This window comes from Eretmochelys imbricata, chromosome 11 (assembly GCF_965152235.1).
Source record: "Eretmochelys imbricata isolate rEreImb1 chromosome 11, rEreImb1.hap1, whole genome shotgun sequence".
NCBI classification, from domain to species: domain Eukaryota; kingdom Metazoa; phylum Chordata; order Testudines; family Cheloniidae; genus Eretmochelys; species Eretmochelys imbricata.
This window is the reverse complement of record NC_135582.1, coordinates 57,094,159-57,115,239: the sequence shown is the minus strand read 5'-3', so window position 1 is coordinate 57,115,239 and position 21,081 is coordinate 57,094,159. Positions and strand designations below refer to the sequence as shown.

General features: G+C 42.6%; 1 protein-coding gene across 1 annotated transcript; it reads right to left on the bottom strand.

Moving 5' to 3' along the window:
- Positions 1-109: 109 nt before the first annotated feature.
- COQ10B (coenzyme Q10B) lies at positions 110-19,148 on the bottom strand. Its single transcript, XM_077830324.1, has 5 exons — positions 19,029-19,148; positions 13,818-13,967; positions 9,303-9,495; positions 5,707-5,808; positions 110-1,229 (listed from the first exon to the last, which is right to left on the bottom strand). Exons 1-5 carry the CDS (start codon positions 19,100-19,102, stop codon positions 1,062-1,064), a joined length of 687 nt encoding a protein of 228 aa, XP_077686450.1. The 5' UTR covers positions 19,103-19,148; the 3' UTR covers positions 110-1,061.
- Positions 19,149-21,081: the final 1,933 nt, after the last annotated feature.

The following is a 21,081-nucleotide window of genomic DNA, read 5'->3' as shown; positions in this document are numbered from 1 at the left end:
AAAGGGAAAAGGGGTAAATATTTCACTGATTTCAGACTTGAGCTAATGGTAAAATTAAAACAGGAATTAAGCAATTCAATATAATATAGAAAAAATGCAGATCTCTTCATTCACTTAATTTATAGCTTTAATTTTTGAGACAATTTAGCTCCAGCTTGCTTTTGGGAAGGAGGGGGAATATAGACAGTTAAGACAAGGGAATAGCCCTAATGCCAGCCCATCAAATGCATTCAAGAATTCTTGGCATAATTTACCCCTTTGCATTGTTTTAATGTTACAGTAATCTGTTTGATGGTAGCACTGAATGGGTGGATTTAAGTAGACTTCTTTTAAAAAGCTTCCTTTAATTGCTCACTTTAGACCTTTGTATTTAAGTGAATTACATATACTTTATACAATACCACACTGATTTAGTCTACATCAGCAAGTTATAGAACAAGGAATTGCTGCTCTTAACTTCTGTTATGTGTCAGTTTATATTTTTACCACAGCTGCTAATCTAAGATGGCAATGCTTTGTCCACAGGAATCTTGTCAGTTAAAATGTATTGAAGCCATCTATTAATGCATTCTTTTCAGTCTTTTTTGACACACAAGTCTAGTAATTCCTGATGCAGGGAAAAGTAGGAAGTTACAGGCAGTTGTCTTTTCCTGAACTTGTTTGGGTTGATACTGATACCATGAGAATAAGTTACATATGTTCAAAAACTGTTAATAACTTAAACTTCATACACTTAATACAAACACTGCAAAAAACTTAACAGTTTAGATAAGGCAGTAATGCTGATGTGCTGTTCATCATATAATCAAACTGGCAAGGTAAAGGCAATCTTGGTTGGCTAGCTGACAGAAGCTGCCACTCAGCTTGTTACAAACACCACACCCTGAATTGCACTTGAAGCTTGAATATTCCTCTATGTACATCTGGTTCCATCTTATATGCATGTTTTGTACAGCAGTATCACACAAAGCTAAGTTAAATAGATGCCCACAGAAAAGCACCTCTTATAAATAAGGTGTACAAATTAGAGTATAATAAAGGTAGAGAACTAATTTTTTCCCTTATGTGTGATGAATTTCATGAAACATTAGCTCCCGAGGTATACTAGTTTCTGGGCCATAGAGTTTGGATGCTCTTCTTTCAAAGGCAGCTACCATCTGTTTAACAACTTCATCAAAAAATAGTGTAGCAAGTTGAGAGTGTAGAAGTGAACGAAACTCAAAAGAAACCTGTTTGAGAAATCAAGAAGAAAGATTGTTCTAGCATCTATCATTTCAGTGACTTTGATAAAGCAAGATTAAATAATCTGTTTACTTAAGGGTATTTTTAATTGTATATCTAGCACAATTTAAAAAAAATTGTAAGGGGAGATTTAACCCTATGCAAATGAAGTTTATGTATCCCTCTGAAAAATATCAAGTGAAAACTCATGAGCCATTCAACCCAGTTCATTTTTAGATAGCATCTTTCATACATGCTACAGCCCAGAATACTTCAGTAATAATACAAAAGCACAATCACTATTTAAAAAAAAAAAGTGAAGATGGGTGAATAATGCATGCAGTTATAAGTTCATGACTGAGGCAAACTGAGACCTAGGTAAATGAGAGGAAAAGTGTGAAAATAGATTTGAATTCAGGTGAGTAAGGTCTGGCAGACATGGAGTTACAGCCAGAGATCATTTATGGGTGGCACTGAGCTAGATCCTGAAATAGAGAGAGAATGTGTAAACACAATTGAACACAAAAGGCGTTTCATTTTAACACTAAATCTAGTTTTTACCTTGACTTGTGGTTGTCATAATATGCTATAGCTACATTTAAAGCAAGGAAAGAATAATATGGCAATTAGGGAGGAAGACCAGCTGCTACTTTTCCACATCCCATCTTTCAGTGATTAAGGCTATAGCTTTAACTTTGCTGCAAACTACATTTGCTGCTCTCACCACCTTTGGATCCAAGTATTCCAATTAGTGAATGGTCTCTCTCAAACAAAATAAGAACTGATTTTATACAGCACTAATGTATTAGTTATAAGCAGCAAGGCCTAAGACTATTACAGTCCCAGATTTTGGATCCTATCATTCTCTCTAACCATTTAGCTATTCTTGTATTTAAAACAAAAATATCAGCATAAAGTAAGCATTAGGAAAGAGAAAGGAAGCTTAAATAACTCATGACAACCATGTTACTGTTTACATGAAATAGCCTGTCATATTACTTGGTACTGTCCCTAGTTAGGGAACACTCATCACTATAAACTGGAATCTTGTCTTAACTCAGTTATATTGGTTTTGCATACACAAGTCACCCTAGTAAGAGAAATCTTTTTACAAAATTCCCATATGGTTTAGTAGGTGATAATTTACCACAATCAGTACTAAGAGCTGCAGCATGGTGTTAAGATGTACTCAGCTGCTGCAGGTGCACTCTTTCCTGGAAGATGCTTAAACATCATGTGTCATTCTTCCTAAGAGTCAGTGTTAAGAGTGGTGTCCCAATTAAATTCTAAATGAGGCACTCATAGCCTGCCTATAAATTGACCTTACAGCTTCAAATAGATACAGCAGTCTTCCTCTTGAGTTATGTGGAATGGTGTGCATATTAATCTACTTATACAAGGGTTTTAAGCACATGCAACTTTACTCAAGCAAGACAAGCACATTTTGGCAACTCTAAAAGTTCTTTAGGGAACAAGAACTACAGGGCAGAGACCAAAAGTTGTGTCCTGCAAAAAAGTATCAGTGTTTAATTTTGTTTAAAAACTTCAGATACTACAGATTTTTCCAGTGAACTGCAGATAACACTATGCTGTATTCAAGCTATGTAGGAAGAAAGGTTAAAAAGAGCTAAAACACAGCTTAGATCTAAGATACCTCTCATTCAGAATTCACTGCTGACTTGGTTGAAGACTGGCACAGTAGCCTGTAGGAACAAGCAGCAGCCCACAGCTCAGATTTCTATTTTTGCATCTAAGGCTACATCCCAAAAACTACATTTTCAGTTGTTTCACTTAAACCCTCAGTTATTGTAAATAACTTAGTTCTACTCTGGGCACGGCTACACTTGCAGATGTAGAGCACTTTGAGTTAAACCAGCCTTCGTAGAGCGCAATAGGCAAAGCGCTGCAATCTGTCCACACTGACAGCTACAAGCGCACTGGCATGGCCACATTAGCAGCTCTTGCAACAGCCACAGAGGGCAGTGCATTGTGGTAGCTATCCCAGCATGCAAGTGACTGCAACATGCTTTTCAAATGGGGGGGAGGGCTGGTGGAGTGTGACAGGGAGTGTGTTGTGTGTATGTGGGGGGAGAGAGCATGTCAGCATGCTGTCTTGTAAGTTCAGACAGCAGCAGACCTTCCTCCCCACCACCCCTCTCTCTCTCACACACACAGCATTCCACAGTAATGGTTGCTGTGTCTCGGAGCAGATAATAGAGCTTTCAAAGGGCATATCCGCATACCTGCAGCAATTCCAAAACTATGCCAAGAGTGGCCACTTGACTTAAGGGGATTATGAAATGTTTCCGGAGGCTGATCAGAGCGCAGTAATGCAACACCTCATTCACATTGACGCCCGGGCATTTCAGCCAAGGCGCAACAACCGTTAATCTTGCTGAGGTGGAGTACCACGAGTGCTCTACGTGCCTTGCTAGTGTGGACGGGTAGTGAGCTAGGACGCCTGGGGTTGCTTTAATGCGCTCTAACTCACAAGTGTAGCCAAGCCCTCTGTCACATTCCAAAAGGCTGTGGAGATGTCTCTGCTACTTCTGTTCCCAGCAGTATACACTGTTAAGTGATGTCAAAGATGATAAAATGTTTTATTCAGAGAGCAAGCATAAGGAATAACCATTAGTGTGCTTTACTTTTCTAAACTGGGTACAAACATTTACTAATCCATAACACCACACCGGTAAAGTACTGTAGATATGTATTAATCATAGTTTTGCAGATGGGGAAAAGACTTAAATTACTTTGCTGTAGGCACACAGCGAGTCAGCAACAGAGCAAGATTAGAATTCCAAAGTGCCTCACTCAGAGTCCTCTTCTACATCCAACGAACTCAACTGTCTCTACTTCGGTTACTGATACAAACCATTTACCTCTTCAAAATACGGTGGATGGCAAAGGGCCATGATAGCAGTTCCACGTAAAGTCAAACAGTGTCCATTTTAAGGCCAATTTTGACTCCCTTTAACAACCTAGAATGTCATAAAGTGGTTTATGTAAGATTTTTTTTTTTTTTAAAGTTTGTGTTTCCTTAGAACAAGGTATCTGGATTATGGGATTTAAAACCAGTCATTCTGACTTTCTCAACTCACACAAGGTTTGGGATAAAGCCTTCAGCATTTCTGCACAATCAGTGGGAGCTAGCATACTGCTTTTTTTGAGGAGCTTTAGGACAATAAATTTTTCTGGGGAGCTTTTACATTCTATGAGTAAAATAGCTTGGGGGTCCATACATCTTGCAAGCTTAAGTGGCATGTCCTGCAAGATCATTTAATTTTACAAGCATGTGCTTGTTTTCCTATTACTGAACTTGTGATGTCCCCAATCCCAATAAATGGAAGGAGATTAGCCCATGCAAGAGGGTCTCAAATTACAGGAGGCACCAAAAGAGCTCTCTCCTATTTACAGGAGAGAGAGTTTGTTAAATCAGGGAACTCCAGCAGATGGCAACAATATCTACCCACACATGAGTACAGCATTTGCTGCTGTAGGCCAGGCTGTATACAGAGGTGCAAGTTTTCAGGTAGGTCCCTGGCTTGGGAATGACCCCCCCAAAAAAGCACACCTCTCTCTCTCTATATATATATAGCCAGAGAGAAAGATACACACAGAGGAATTAGGAGATAAATTTAAAAAAACAAATAACTAAGAAGGGAGATGGGCTAACACAGTTTTGAGCTGCAGTGGTTTCCCATCATAGAATAGAGAGGCGTTATTTTCCCTGAATACAACTCCAGTGTAACTGTCTGGAATACATCTAACTGCAGCCACCTCATTACCAAACCATATAAACTGCATGCAGGCAGTTCATAAGGGAGCAAGAAGTGATTAAGGGACTGGAGCACTTATGTGGAGAAAAGACTAGAACAGAAGAGCTCAATACATACAGCTTGGCTGAGACAACCAAAAAGGGACTGGATAACAGTACAAAGGAGGAAGAAGAAAGGTCAGTACACAAAAAAGGAAAAAAAGAGTCTACTCTATGCTAAATAGCAGAGGGAAAATACCACTCCTCTCCATTGGAATCCTCTCCATTGGAATATTTAAAACTAGAAGTTAACATGAGAACAATCCTGTATTTGTGGGGCCATGGTCTATATCATCTAGTAGGCTTTTCTATCGCTGACTAAGACAAATACATATGGGATAATTGTGTCTGGCAGCCTGGAAAACACCAGCATTAAGTGTTTAGTAGTTTGAGGGGAGGAATATACTCAACCCCTTAAACTATTTCATTGCAGTGGAAGCTAATGTTTTCATCCAAGAAGTATTCCTCATGAGGACTAGAAAGGGAAGTTTTCACATGGTAAAGTTTAACAGTAACTTTTGTAAAGTTAACATGATTTTTCAGTGCATGTGCTTAGCATATTTTTCATTAGTAGCAGCACATTTGTGTTTATCATGGCTGTAGTTTGCTTTTAAGTACATTTCCATGTCCCATTTCCAGCAGTCAGTGAGCTTAATTACCATACTTACTGAAAAATCCAAGGTGCATGTTCTTGGATAACCTGGGATTCCTGGACTGAAACGCCACACTGTTTCCAGATGATTAAATAGTTTCCCATCTGTGCAGGATGCCTAAAAGAAAGTTTAAGAGTTAAGCTAGAACTATGCTCTCGTACATTAAATATACGAGGCCGAAGTATTTCCTTTTGGAAGCTGGTATTAGGAAAGTTAATGTTTTCACGTTTCACTACATATTAAAAGGCATGGTGCAGCTAAGAATTTCTCCTGCATTGAAGCCAAGAAAAGACCAGTTTACCTAAAATAATTTCAAGCAATGTAATCAAGTTATCTACATGAGGAGCAGTTCTTAGGTAGAAAAAGGACGGTGTGGAGGGGGCCAATTTCTGTTCTCAGAGCCACAACAGATTTCAAAGCAGGTGCACTGAACTAAGAGATCGACGTATGTAGGACAAACAGAATAGTGCCCCTAGTATTGTAAATTGCAATCATTTAGTACCATTGTGTTGTAAGTACCATGGTTTTAAACAAGGCATCTGATATTTAACCTTTACAATTTCTTGTGTATAAATTATATGCACTGAAATGTCTCCAATATTTGTAATTACCCTGTGTAAATGGTCTTAATTTGTAGCTATTGTCTTTTGATGCTAAACAGTATTAGTGGCTATATGTTAAACTACCGTAGGTCTCAACTGCAGCCACCTCTAAGTTTGAGAGTTCACAAATATTATTTCACGAGAAATGCATGTCATTAAGGAACATATTCTACCACTCTCACTGAATGAAGAGTTTCATTGATTTCAACGTAAGGGATTAATCTATAGAAGAATAGCAGAATCTGGCCATAAGTATACATATTTGGCTTCAGTTCCCAGCAAGCAGTGCTTACAGGCGGATCTGATTAGAGTCCTTGCCTAAAGTTTTATATTAGGGGAGTATAGTGGTGTTGGCTTCGTAACCTCCACTCTGGGATTGAAGATCAATGTAGCCCTTATTTTCACTCACTCTTGTTTGCTGTCCAAATCCAGATTTGGGCTGGCCATACTTCCAGCAGAGGATTGAACAATGCTCCCTCTTCAAGAATCGCCTAAATGCTGCTCCCCAATTGCCTTGGAATTTTCAGAAAGAAATTACATGGTTCTTCCTCTACCCTGGGAAACAGCATGCTGCCATTGCAACTCTTCTAGCCTCAACGGACACATCAATACTAGAATTTTTTTCCTTCACATCGGCCACTGTTGATACTAACGATTCAACGCTGTCAGCAACAACAATGGTGGATAGGCGCTGCTGGTGTTTTTGCCACCATAATAACACAAGTTAGAATGCCAGCAGCTCCTTGTCTATGGTACCATTCCCACTTTGCCAACACTGATGGATCTGAATGGTGGGAATTTTTAGGGAAAAAAAAATCCTCATATAGACAAAGACAATAGGTCTGGGAGAGACCTTAAGCACCAAAAATAGATTTCTCCCTTCACCACTCTTAGGGGTGGTTCACCACTCTAGTCCAGCGGTTCTCAACTGGGGTCCACAAGCCCTTTCAGTGGATCCACAGAGCCCCGTGGCTGAAACCCAGAGCCCCGAGCCCCTGCGCTGAAGTGGCACGGGGTTGAAACCAGCACACCCCGAAGCCGGGAGCAGTGTGGGGCTGAATCCCATGTCCGTCCCCCCCACAAGCTGGGAGCAGTGCGGGGCTGAATCTGGCACCCCCTTCCCTACCCCTCAAGCTGGGAGCGGCATAGGGCTGAATCTGGCACCCCCTTCTCCCCCCAAGCCAGGAGCAGCGTGGGGCTGAATCTGGCACCCCCTTCTCCCCCCAAGCCAGGAGCAGCGTGGGGCTGAAGCCAGGAGCCACACTAGGACTGTCCCTGCCTACCTGTTCACAGCCCCTAGCTACCACCTGCCTGCACCCTGAGCTATCCCACTGCCTGCACACAGCCACTAGCTACGCCCCTTTGCACCCTGAGTCGTTTTCAAACTTTTTGAACTGACTCCCCCCTTTGAGTTATATTTTTTGGTTGCATCCCCCCACAGCCCAGACAGGCTGGGTGGCCTCCTGAGTGAGTCGGGGGTGGAGGTGACACTCCATCCCTGGACCCCACTGTGCAGAGCGGTCTCGAACCCTGCCAGCTCTTGCCCACTCCAAAACAGAAGTAAAACTATGCCTATGCCCAAGGATCCCCCCCAAGCTCAGAGCCCCAAGTCCTCCCCCACCCCCAAACCCCACTGGGCTCTGGCATTTTTATAGCATGTTGAGGGGGGGGCTCAGCAAGAAAAAGGTTGAGAACCCCTGTTCTAGTCTTCTCCAAGACTAGATGTGCTCTTTTAAGGTGAGCTGTAAATTTAAGAGATAGTTATGAAGCAGCCTGATGCCTACATTCACAGTTCTCTTTTAGGTCAAGAGCCAGTCTTGTAGAAAAATAGTAGGGATAGAGTCCAGTCAGCATGTGAAACCTGAACTTTCTGCTGTAATTGTTCACCTGTCTCAGGTCCTGATTTTTACCCCCCAGAATGAGAAAGTACTTTAAATAAAAGCCCTTCTTCCCACTGTACTGTCTTGGCATCTTATATCCCGCATACTTAACAAGGAATCCATTTCTGCTCTTAACAGTGTTTTTTATAAGAGGAATCCCTGGAAAGAATGGGGATGGGAGAAAGAGCAGAATTGGACTGCTTAGCCAAACAATTATCTTTAACACAAGTTATCTATGGCAATTTTACTCCATGCTGCAAGAAAATGGATGAGGTGATTCCTAAAGTGAAGGAAAGGTGTGAGACAGAAAAGTGCAAAAGAAATAAGAGATTAGGTTCCCGAGCAACCCTTGAATTTGAGCCTGAGTAGGTGTAGAGGACAAAAGAGCAGCTGAAGTGCCAGACTTCTGCTTAAAATGTTGTCCTTTTAATCTGCCTTTTTGGTTACTACCATGGTTGAAACGGTTATGAAGAAGGGTAAAAGGAAACAGATGAAAGTTATTGCCTCTGCAATATGAAAGAAGATGAAGCAGGGTTCCTTCTCTTCTGACCAGCTTAACTCAAAAGTCTCCATCTTCTCATCAGTCTTGCTACTGAACAAGCCTTCACCATTAAAGGGCTCCTTTCCAGCCAAACAGGCCAAATAATGTAAGTCATGAACGCTGGAGGAGAGTGATGACAGATGCCACAGTTCTTGCTGAAGTGTCTGAAGCATCATGCCCCTTTTTCTTTGAGAAGCGGGTAAGTCAAAATCAATTTTAAGTTTAAAGAGGATTATATAAAAAAATATACTAACAAGCATTCCTTATAATGAAGAGAACTAGGAATGGTATATACATGTATCACATAATTGGCTGGTTATTTCTCACACAATAAAAAGAATAAAGCAAAGATTTTTCTTTAAAGACACATTTTAAAAACAATGTTCAATATCCCTCAGCTGTAATTAGGTCTTAAACAAAAGCTACACACACAGTTTTTGAAAATATAGCACCACTCAAAACAGCTTTATGAATCATTTTTGAATTTTGTTTTGAAGTCATAGTTTCCTGTTTTCTTTAAAGTATTACATTTATACAATTGGATATTACGAAAAGTTACACACAAGAAATACACAAAATAAGAATTACCTTAACCAAGTGAGGTCTCACTAGGGTAACAACTGATGTATACTTCTCTACCACAGGAGGAAATCCTATTTCTAAGTGGGCTTTGCAGTACCCAGAACGTTTGGATAATATGTCTGACTTTTTACACCAAGGAACAAAGAGTTTGTAGTCCTCCACAACAGCTACCACTTCATACATTTCCTGCATGGAATACCTGGAAATAGAAACATGACATTACCAGTTATAAAACTGTAGTAATTTAAATATAAAAGCTTTTCAAGTTACTATAAGTTACATGGGCAACTTTAATTTGGTATTTCCAAACATATGAGTTCTTGACTTTGCAGATTTACATCCTTTTAAGATTTTAACAGTAATTTATACAGCACTGTAAATGCTGACTACACTTTACAAAAAATTAAATGAATATTTTCACTCTAAAAATCATACAACTTAGAATCTCAAAAGATACAATCAACTGAAGACAATATAGCTATTGTTAAAAAAATGTACAGGTAACTTAGCTAATTAAAAATAGTTAAGAAAGAGTTGTAAGCAATTTGGCACAAATCAGTATTTGCTCAAGGGAAGCAAGACATTGGAATAGATGAGGTGCCACAGGTTAGGATGAGGTATATTGGTAAAGCTAGGTGGGGAAGCCAGCACAGTGCTTACCCACCGTCTGTTCTGTCAAGCTTCTGCTATTAGTCCCTTGCATTCGAGAGCTAAGATCCCAATCCTACAAACACACAAATGAGTAATTTGTAATTTCATGCATATGACTAGCCCCTCATATCCATAAGTGTTTGCAGGATTGGAGCCTAAATTACTCAGTATTTAAAAAAAAAAAAGCTAAAAGCCCATTTCAAGCAGTCTGCACATGCAATTCTTCAAGATAAACACTGTTGGTACTAAATTTTAGATGTCTCAAAAAGGGGGGAACCTTTTAGTCTGAAGTTTAAGCTACTTCTGTATCAAATGGACTTTACCAAAAACAAAAAAACAAATGAACAAACAAACAAAAAAAACCCTAAAAAGAAGCCATTAGACTTAGATGCTGGATTTAATAAAAACCTCCCTCCGACTTTTTAATAAGTCAGAATCTCATTCAGACCCTTAGGGTGAAAGCAAGATGGAAATTCTAGTCTTGTCTTGAACTAGTTTTTAATGGGGTAAATGCAGAACAGTTTTTTTTAAACTGATTCTGACCCATATACGAAGTTTCAGCCCAGGGTAAATATTTATATCACCTTCATTTGTAATGGTCAAACAACGATATCAAGATAAAAGTTTTCTATTATTCATAAAGGCTCTTCAAATACTGTGCAAGTGATTTTCCACAGAACAGTTTTTATACCTCTAGTTCAGCCTTCTAGACTACGGCCCGCGGGACTCTCCTGCCCAGCCCCTGAGCTCCTGGCCTGGGAGGCTAGCCCCTGGTCCCTCCCCCGCTGTTCCCCTCCCCGCTACAGCCACAGCTCACTGCGCCGCCGGTGCAGTGCTCTCGGCGGCGGGGCCGCAAGCTCCTGGCGCAGTGCGGCTGCAGAGCCCAGCCTGACCCAGTGCTCTATGCTGCGCGGTGGTGTAGCTGGCTCCAGCTGGGCAGCGCGGCTGCAGCGCCGCCAGTCACTGGTGCTCCAGGCAGCGCAGTAAGGGGGCAGGGAGCACGGGGGTTGGATAGAGGGCAGGGGAGTTCAGGGGTGGTGGTCAGGGGGTGGGGAGGTGGATAGGGGTCGGGGCGGTCAGAGAGCGGGGAACATGGGGGTGGAATGGAGGCAGGGTTCCAGGGGCGGGGGGTGCAGTCAGGAAGGAGAGAGGGGTTGGATGGTGTGGCAGGGGGCAGTCAGGGGTGGGGGTTCCAGGGGCAGGCAGGGTACAGGGAGAAGGGGTGGTTGGATGGGGCTGGGGTCCTGGGGGGAGCAGTCGGGAATGAGAGGAGGGGTTGGATGGGGTGATGGGGGGCAGTCAGGGGTGGGGGTTCCAGGGGCTGTCAGGGGACAGGGAGCCAGGGGGAGGGGGAATGGAGGAAGCGAGAAGCTGGAAGGGAGGGGGAGAAGGGGCTGTGCCATGCCTGGCTGTTTGGGGAGGCACAGCCTCCCCTAACCAGCCCTGCATACAATTTCTGAAACCTGATGTGGCCCTCAGGCCAAAAAGTTTGCCCACCCCTGTTCTAGACATGCAAAATTGCAGTAAATTCTTCAGAGATACAAATTTAAGTATGTATAATTCTGCAGATCTTTAGCTTTTCATCCCACCGTTTAGCAAATCAGCCCATTCATATGTTTTGCAGAACTGCATGCTTTTAAAATATACAAACTTTAAAAATCCTATATTATTAGGAAAGCTGATACAACTGCTAGAGGCAAAGCTGCAGGAGTGTCTCCAAAGTTGGTTTCTGTTGGGAAATGATTTTTTGGGGGTGAGGAGGGTTTGAGGGGGAAAGGGCGGTGAGGGGGGCTGAGTATATGTCAAGTTTGAAGGAAAAATTACAGCTGCTTTTGGAAAGAGGAAAAAAGCTACCTTGCAGAAAAATAATAAAAACAAAAACAAAAAAATCTAGCAACCATCTGACATGGAAATTGCCCTCACTGAGACCTGTCAGTCTTCTGAAGAAAACCGATTTTGATTTAACCAGTTATGACCATTTGAAAGTCAAATGTTGTCCACATACAATACAATGAGTATATTTTTAAGCACCACCTGGAGCAAAGATAGGCGGCATTGCATATGTTTAGCTGTACAGTCAACTCCTTAGTCCTTCAAATGGACTGGTACTCATCTCCAGGAGTTTCTAGAAAACAGACTTAATTAAAGAATCCTCCTGCTGCTGTAGTCTCTTTTTGTTTATCTCCCTCTAACCCTTCAACTCATAACTCCTCCCTTCTGCTTATTTCACCTCCTCTTTTCTCTTTAACCACTCTCCCCTACTGGCTCCTTTCCCTATTATCTTTTAACATAGGGGGAAAACCGTAGCTCAGACCCATCTCTGTACCCTTCATTTCTTCAATCCTTCAGCATGCTGTGAACTGCCTAGTTTAACCATCAGCTACCTCAGCAACTCCATTATCTTATTCCATCAGGCCTTGTCCGCACATCACCCTCCATCCTGTGCCCAGCATTTTGTTGTCTTCCCTCATACATCTTGTTTAAACTTCACATGGCAAATTCCTTGGGGACATGGACATTCTTATTTGTTTGAAGTATTACTACATTTATGGTGCTTTAGAAATAGTAAGTAAGATCAGCCCATACCCACAAAGTGCTGTGCACCTCCTGATACGCACAGAGTGAACTGACTTCCAATGTGCATAGCACTTGCAGGATTGGACTCTAAGGAAGTATGGGGATGGGTTTAAATTAAAGATTAAAACATTTTAAAGAGCATTTGGAAAAAAAATAAAAACAAAATTCTGATCTTGAGTTTTTCCTAAAACAACTGGTGACATTACAAACAATTAAAGCAAAGTAGAACATGCAGCCTCTTTTCTGCTTTAGGTGTCCCAATGTCAGTCATCAAATTGAGAAGAAAGAGATCCTAAACTTTGGCCCTTCTGAAGTAAAATATCTTCACTGTTTTCTTAATTGTAATATTAAAGGCTTTTTGCATGTTTCCTAACAATTTAAAACGGAAGTCCCAAAACTGTGGGGCACACCCTGCTAGGAACTTCCAGGGGACATGGTGGGGAGGGAGCACCACGGAACCCCTTCCTGCCCCCAGCTCTGCTCCAGTCCCGCCACCAGCCACGTCCCTGGCTCCTGTCCCCAGCCTCGGCACAGCTCTGCTCCTGGCCCTGCCCCCACCCCCAGCCACTGGTCACAGCTCCATTCCTGGCCCAGGGCCAAGACCGGGAGCAGAGCTGCACCTGGGAGCGGCCCCATTCCCAGCCACAGATCCACCCCCAGCTGCAGACCCAGCCTTGGCCCCTTTACCCCTGTCCGTGTCTACTGACTTCAATGGGGCCAGATTTCACCCTCGGCTGTAGCTCTGTACTTTTGTTTCCCCATCTATAGAACAGGGATAATGCTTCCTCTCCACACACCCCAACAACAATCTAAGATCCTCAAATGAAAGATGCAATATAAGTGCAAAGTATTAGCATGTTCTTGGAGCAAATGAGGAAAAACTAGTTGAGTTCATACCTTTGTTATTTTGCTGGAATTAGTTTTCTGCAGAAGCAGATTAAATGGTTAAGGCATTCTTTCCACTAGAAGGGGTAGCTTTTTAAATTTTATTTATTATACATTTTTTTGAACACTGGGTTTAATTTCTGGACAAGACAACTAAACCTTTCAAAACTGGCTAGTGATTTTTAGTGTCTTCATTTTTTGGTGGTCATTCTGAGGCACTTAAAAGGGGCCTGATTTTGAGGGGAGAGATGCTCTACACTTTCTGAAAGTCAGGCTCCTTTAAAATCATTAGTCAGCACTAAACATAAGCCATAAACATTTCTAGTATTTCTGGTTATCTACAACAACTTATAGAAACCAAATGCACACACATCTATAAGTCTATTTCCATAGTTCTATTATACAAACCCTATAATTCTTCTCTCAGAATATTCTTTTCTTTTATTTCCGAATGGTGAAGCAATGTTGAAGAAAGTTCTTCTTGCGAAGGTACGGTTTGTTACAGATGCTTGCATTTGAGGAATTCTGCTCATCAGAATACCACATGAAGCCAAGTGCCTGCAATTGTGAAAATGTTTTATTATAGTGTGTTTTTGATTAACAAAACAAATCATTAATGCTTTGAAGTAAGATAGAGAGGTGGGTGAAGTGCAATAAAAGATATGACCGCACCTATCTTGTCTCTCTAACATCCTGGGACCAACACGGCTACAATTCTGCATACATTAAAGTGAAATATACAGGCAATCTGTTCTACAGTATTGCTGAAAATTTTTGATTCAGATGTGAAAATGAGCTCCATAACAGTCTGTAAGCTGTTGAAGATGCAATGTTAACCTTTTTTTGTCTTTGGCGAAACTAAAAATAGCTCCCAGTCATGGAAAAAAAAAATTGGCACAGTAAAATACAAAGGCCTTCCTTTAAGGCTTGGCTTCAACTCAGTCTGAGGCCATACACTAAACTGAGTTCACTTTGATTTGCAGACCAGCATTTCCTGCTAATATACAAAGTAGTTTTCAGATGTCATCTCTAATATTTTGTCCCATTCTGAATATGTGAACAGAAAAAGAAGTTTGGAGTCTGAAATACACAGCTGAATACCATTAAAAATACATTCATATTTTTATGTTTCAGATGACAAGAAGTTAGTTTCTCCTCCCCCCTTATTTCTCTTAAAAAGCAAGTTCCTGGCTGCATGGCCTTTTGGAGAGGAAACTACACTCCTTATCCTACTTTAGACATTTGTTTCTCCTGAAACAGTTGAGATCATATATAATCTTGAATTTCAGAAATAAAACCTCACCATTTACTTTTCAGAAATACTTATAAAGGTCATATTTATATTCTCTCAATGAATTTAAGATTATGGACAAATACAAAGCATATTTCAGTTTTAAAATGTGAATCATCACATTTATAGATCCATCTACACTGTTAAATTCAACACTCTGCTTGAGTTGGGATCTCTCATTGTTAAGAAGCACTAGTATATTTTATACAAAAGTTAACCTCAGGAAGTCCTGATTCCTGGCATCAAGGCATTTAAAAGAGAGAGCTCTATTACCTACCAGTGGTTCCTCTCCCCATAATATCTAATGAACTATCTGGGTTTCTATCGTATTTCTAACACAATCAGAGCTTGTAACTCTAGAATCAAGCAGTCATATGAATGAGGAGTTAAAAATGGAACTGACCTTCCCCAATAAGCTGAAAGGTTTTTTTTTTTTTAAACATAGTGCACTGGTGGATGAGTCTTCTCCTTAACCACTGAAGTCTAGCAAGTTATGATAACTAAGTGTAAACTGCCAACTATTTAAAGAAGAAACTATTAACTTTGCTGGCCTGTGACTGCAAAACATCCACTAATTTCCTACAATAACCAACAGTGTAAATTTATGGGGCAGACATTTAATACATCATGGAAGCATCACATACCTGCTCTGCACTCACCTCAATGGAGCTTTATTACAGGACATTCGAATAATACTGTAATTATAGAAGCCATTTTATAAATATTCTTGAGACACAATCCCTGCTTTGAGGAGCTTATATAATAGAAATATCTACTTGAGTAACTAAATTCTATTCAAAGCTATCATGAACACTTGACAAAAATGCTTATGCCCCTAAGAACTGCAATAAGTAACAACTCAATTGTACAACTACCCCAGGGCTACAGTTGCATTTAATTCTGGTTCACCATGTTAGACAGAAAACCAGTCTGGAAGGGACTTCAGAAGAGAGCAAAGAACTCTATCACATTCTGGAGAGATAATAGATACATATTTTGCAAGGTAATAAAACGTGTGAAACAAGATCATAGACCACAAATATTTAGAATCTTAAACACCAGAGACAGAAAGGAATTACTTGGGATTGTATCGGAGATACAACCAGGAGTATTGGTATGAAATTAGGAAAGGGAAAGTTAGGCTGAGTATCTGGTAAACCCTTGAGAATGAGATCTATTTGACTGTAGGACAGTTGTATCTCAAAAGATGTGACTACAGTCCCATAATTTAGCAATGTGCCTGGACAAGATGCAGCAAGGGGTACCATATAGAAACAATCTTGCAGTGCCAGAGAGATTGATAAAATAATTAATAAATCCTTATCCATATCCAATTTCTATAAATCTGGCCAATGCACTCAGAAATAGTGCATACAATACTGGGATAGGCTTTATTTTACATTTAAGTTAGCCTCTCTCGACCACAGACAAAAATAAAGCGTGAGAGTTTTTAACTATATATAGTACATTGTCAAAAGTAAATGTGTATTTAAATTTCTGTAATGATACAGTAAAAGTATTTCAAACCATTTTTCAGATAGGCTTGCTTTGCAACTTCCAAATCCCAATTCTAGATGTTAAACAACATAAATAAGGACAATGAGAAATAATTGCTGATAGATAGTGTCTGATTTAGAGCTTTAATACCATTCAAAGGTAGGCGGGTATGATTAACATAAGAAGAAATTACAAGGTTAACAAGTCTGGAGAGGTTTCATATGGAATACTGCATCATCAGTTTATTTTCTCTTGATTTCATCTGAAGATAAATCAGATATCAAGAATGTGCTGTCTTTGGCTCCGATTCAAGAAAGCATCCTTATAAAAGACATCAGTGAAATACATGACACCAGTGGGACTTAAGCATAGGGCCACTCTTGAATCAGGCTTTTAACTCTTTCAAGGACACATGTAGTAACAAAGTATTTAGTTTAGCTATATAAAAAACAGTGCTCAACACTCATTGTTCATCCATCTTCAGACACTACATATTCCCAATTTTACAGATAGGGAAACAGATGTAGAGTATTAGTGACTTGTTTAAGGCACAGAGGGCAGATAGCAGCAGTGCTCATATTAGAACTCGAAAGTACTTGGCTTCTAATCCTGCATTTACCCCTCTCTAGCAACAGGGCAGGCAGCTTTCACATCTTAGTATACCTTTTTTACTATTATCCAAACCAATCGTTTACTGCTTTATCTCCAAATGCTAGGACAACTACTATGGTACCACATGTCTTTCATGCTCCACGGAGTCAACAGTTACTACTGTATCTTACATGTTCAAACAACATATACTCCATGATTTTATTAAATTTAAAAAACTAGATCTGTTTTAAGATTGAAGTTGATTAGAATCAAGTACTAGAAGAAGAGAGATATCTAACAAATGATAGAAAAAACATATTAGTACTAAAGATGTGCCACTGTAACCATGTTCATAGTTTCTCAAATATCAGTTTCATAAAGTTAATGTCATCTAGTGGCTGTTTTATGGCCTGTGTCACCAATGTGACATAAGTTGATCTCATTCCAAATCCTAGTGGACATCAATTTCTCCCTCATTAGTTAGTTTGGTACTCAACACATAGGCAGAGCAAAGCTCACACATTAGAGGGGTTGTAAGCAGCTGCGTGGTGTTAAGATACCACATAGACATCTTTTCTTTTCACACAATTGTGCAGCTTTCCACAATGCTCCTCTCTGCACTAGGTGACAAAGGAAAATGCACAGGCCAAAGTACTTTATGGAAGGGTGGTCTGAATGTCTCTCCCTCTTTTATTAATAGCACATTATTGATTAAAACATTAATAGATAGAGGTATGTACTTGGTACATGCATTATACAAGTTATTATAAAGATACATTTATATAAATTTGGTACAGATTGGATCTATAGCTAAAGTATTTGGTAGATCATGAACATAGTGCTTATGAAAACCTAGTAATATCTACACTCCCCTAATTCTTTATCTCACTGTCAAGGACAGAAAGTTCTGAACACACTATCATTTTAAGACAAGTTACACTTGGATCAAAAGCACCTAAACATCACATTTGTTTAAGATAGGCTATAACCATATAAACACAGTTTCTGGAAATGGAGTTTGTCCTCAAACCACACATACTAAAATAATTTTTAAAAAGGTTTCAGAGTAGCAGCCGTGTTAGCCTGTATTCGCAAAAAGAAAAGGAGTACTTGTGGCAACTTGGAGACTAACAAATTTATTTGAGCATAAGCTTTCGTGAGCTACAGTTCAGCTTCATCAAGGAAAGCTACTTTCCTTTAACAAGGATGAACTATTTTAGTATCTCCAGCCCACATTAAACTTCACTTGAATGTGGACAGGACATAAAATTACTTTTTTTCCCCCTCCAAAGAGGGAAAAAAGATCTCATATTTTTCTACTTCAGTCCCTGTGTCAAACAACTAAATGTAGTTTATGACATCATGAAGGGATTTTGACTCCAACCTATTTATTACCACACACACCTTACCTCAACCTTAACATGGAGGCACAACCAGCAGCTCCCTAATAACAATAAAGGCTGCAAGAGTTCCTTTATTATTTCACTCCTTATTAAAAGAAATAGTTGAGTCCATTTTGCTTTCAAAGTTTTCTTTTGTTTTCACACAATTTGCCTCTATAATTGAAAGACTGGGTTTAACAGAAACAGCTGTGACACAAAGTGGGTAGATCTTGACTCTTAATCAACCTTACATTTATTAAAATGTCATGACACAGGTCTTGAAATATGTTTGAAATACACCCCAAAATTATATATATTGGTTCAGCTAGAAAGAGTGTCAGTTTGCTAACAGTTAATGCTTTGCATTTCCTTCAAGCAGAACTAGACATTTCATTTGCAGTAAAGTTTTTTGGAATCACAATATTCCTGGGACTGTATTTCACCCTTAAATTATCCCCTTAACTCCAGCCTGATGTTGGGGTTATCTAGGGGGGATTTACCTAGCTACCTATTTATTGCTTTTGAGTTGGAAAGAGACCTGGGCCCCTGGACTCCAAATCCTCAGCCAGAAGGGGGCTCCGAGGGGAGCAAGCAGTTGCCCCATTCATCTCCAGCGTGTTCACTCTGGAGCCTACTGACCGCAAGGCGAATGTCAACGCTGCTAATTATCGCCACTCAGCTCCTGGGTGGAGCAAGCAGGGGCCACCTCTCACGAGGTGGGGGAGCGGCTCAAGGGAGATTCCCAGTTCCTACGCGGTGGGAGGAGCCGCTCGCAGCGCGGGGAAGAACGGGCCCCGGGGGGAGTCATCAGCCCCTTTAAACCGCCCCATGTCCCTGTGACTGGAGGACCCCGCCTACCTGAGAACGCTTCTGTGCGGCGCCGTGAGCCTTTCGGCGAGCACCTTCCCAAGCGCCCGGCCGCTCCGCGCCATGTTCAGCCCCGCTACCTCACCCCCCCATCCCAGTCAGCCAGCCTAACGGCTGCCAGCGCCAGACCCGCCCCCATCTCTAGCAAGCCAATCACCGCGCAGCAGCCGCCCAGACGACGCCAATCACCGTGCTAAAAGTCCCTCACGTCACTGCTATGTGGACTGCGGTGTCCTACCCTCGACACACCCCCTCCCACACCCACCCCATGACTCTGGTGCGAGAGCGCGACACAGAGCTACGGGGCCGCGCGCAGTCACAAGGCTTAGGGTTGGCTTTGTCGGGGTTACATAAGGCTGGGAGCAACAGGGGCGGGGCGAGTGCTGGAATCAGCCCATTGATTGGCCGAATGGAGTGACACTCAGCAGCTCTTAAAGTTACACAGGCTGGCGTCGGGAGGAGTAAGACAAGGCTTTGCGGCGTGTCCTTGCGCCCCCTGCGTTCTGCGCGCGGGGCAATTCCCCCACGAGCCTTCTGTCCCGGTTCCCGCCTTCCAGCTCCCCCACTGCCCAGACCCTGCTTCGTCTCCAAGCCTCCCCTCAGACTCTGCCCCGCCTGGTCTCGCTTCCCCGCGCCTCAGCCCCCACCACTGCTTATCCTTGGTCTCTAGCTTCCGGCCCCACCCCTCAGATCCTGTCCTGTAGCCCCCTGCCCTCGTCACCAGCTCCCCCCACCCCTCAGACCCTCCCTGTATCCCCCTCCCCTCATCACCAGCTCCCCCCACCCCTCAGACCCTGCCCTATAGCCTCCTCCAGTGCCTGCCCCTTCCCCTCATCTCCAGCTTCTGCACCCCTCAAACCCTGTCCTATAGCCCCCTTCCCTCATCTCCAGCTCCCCTTCACCGGAGACCCTGGCCGTACCCCCTTCCAGCACCTGCCCCTCCCCCCACCTTGAACCCTGCCCTATAGCTCCCTCCAATGCTTCTCCCTTGGCACTAGTTCCCCCGCCCCTCAGGTCTTGCCCCTTATCTCCAGCTCCCACTCCCCACCCAGGCATAGTGTAACTTCTATATTTTTGGAGCAGCTCCAATCTAGGCAATGGGGCTGTGTATGGCAGGGGGTACAGGGGGTCCAAATTCTGTGAGGCTTGCATTTTGGGGTGGCAGTGCTTCCCTGCCTCACAAACTACACCCATGCTCCCTTGTCTCCAACTCCCCCATCTACACATTCCAGGCCCAGCCCTGTGGTGTCCAGTGCTCCTGTCCTCACAGACCCTGCTCCTTTGCTGCCTGACCACTGCTACCTCCCCCCAGACCCAGTCTGTGATGTTTTTATATTTATTATTTCTAAAGTGAACTGACGGTGCACCTAACTCCAAGTAATACTACTTTGTGCATAACAAGGAAGTTTACCTTGAGCATTTTACTCAAGAAGTACAAAGGTCAGTGCCTCTAAACCAGAGATGGGCAAACTATGCCCCGTGGGCCACATCTGGCCTGCAGGACCGTCCTGCCCAGCCCCTGAGCTCCTGGCCCGGGAGGCTAGCCCCCGGCCCCTCCCCTGCTGTTCTCCCTCCCCCGCAGCCTCAGCTCACTGCTCCACTGGCACAGCGAGCTCCTGGGGCAGCGCAGCTGCAGAGCCCGGCCTGACCCGGTGCTCTGTGCTGCGTGGCACGGCTGCCTGTCGTGGTGCATCTGTGCTGCCAGCCACCAGTGCTCCAGTCAGCACGGTAAGGAGGCAGGGAGCAGGGGGGTTGGATAGAATGCAGGGGAGTTCAGGGGTGGTGGTCGGCAGTGAGGGGGTGTTTAGGGGTTGGAGCAGTCAGAGGGCAGGGAACAGGGGGGTTGAATGGGGGCAGGGACCCCAGGGGGGCAGTTAGGAAAGAGAGCAGGGGTTGGATGGGGCGGTGGGGGACAAGGAGAAGGGGTGGCTGGATGTGGCAGGAGTCCCAGGGGGGTGGATGGGGCAGTGGGGGGCAGCCAGGGGAAAGGGGTCTGGGGGGATTCAAGGAGAAGGGGGGGGATTGGATGGGGCAGGGGTCCCGG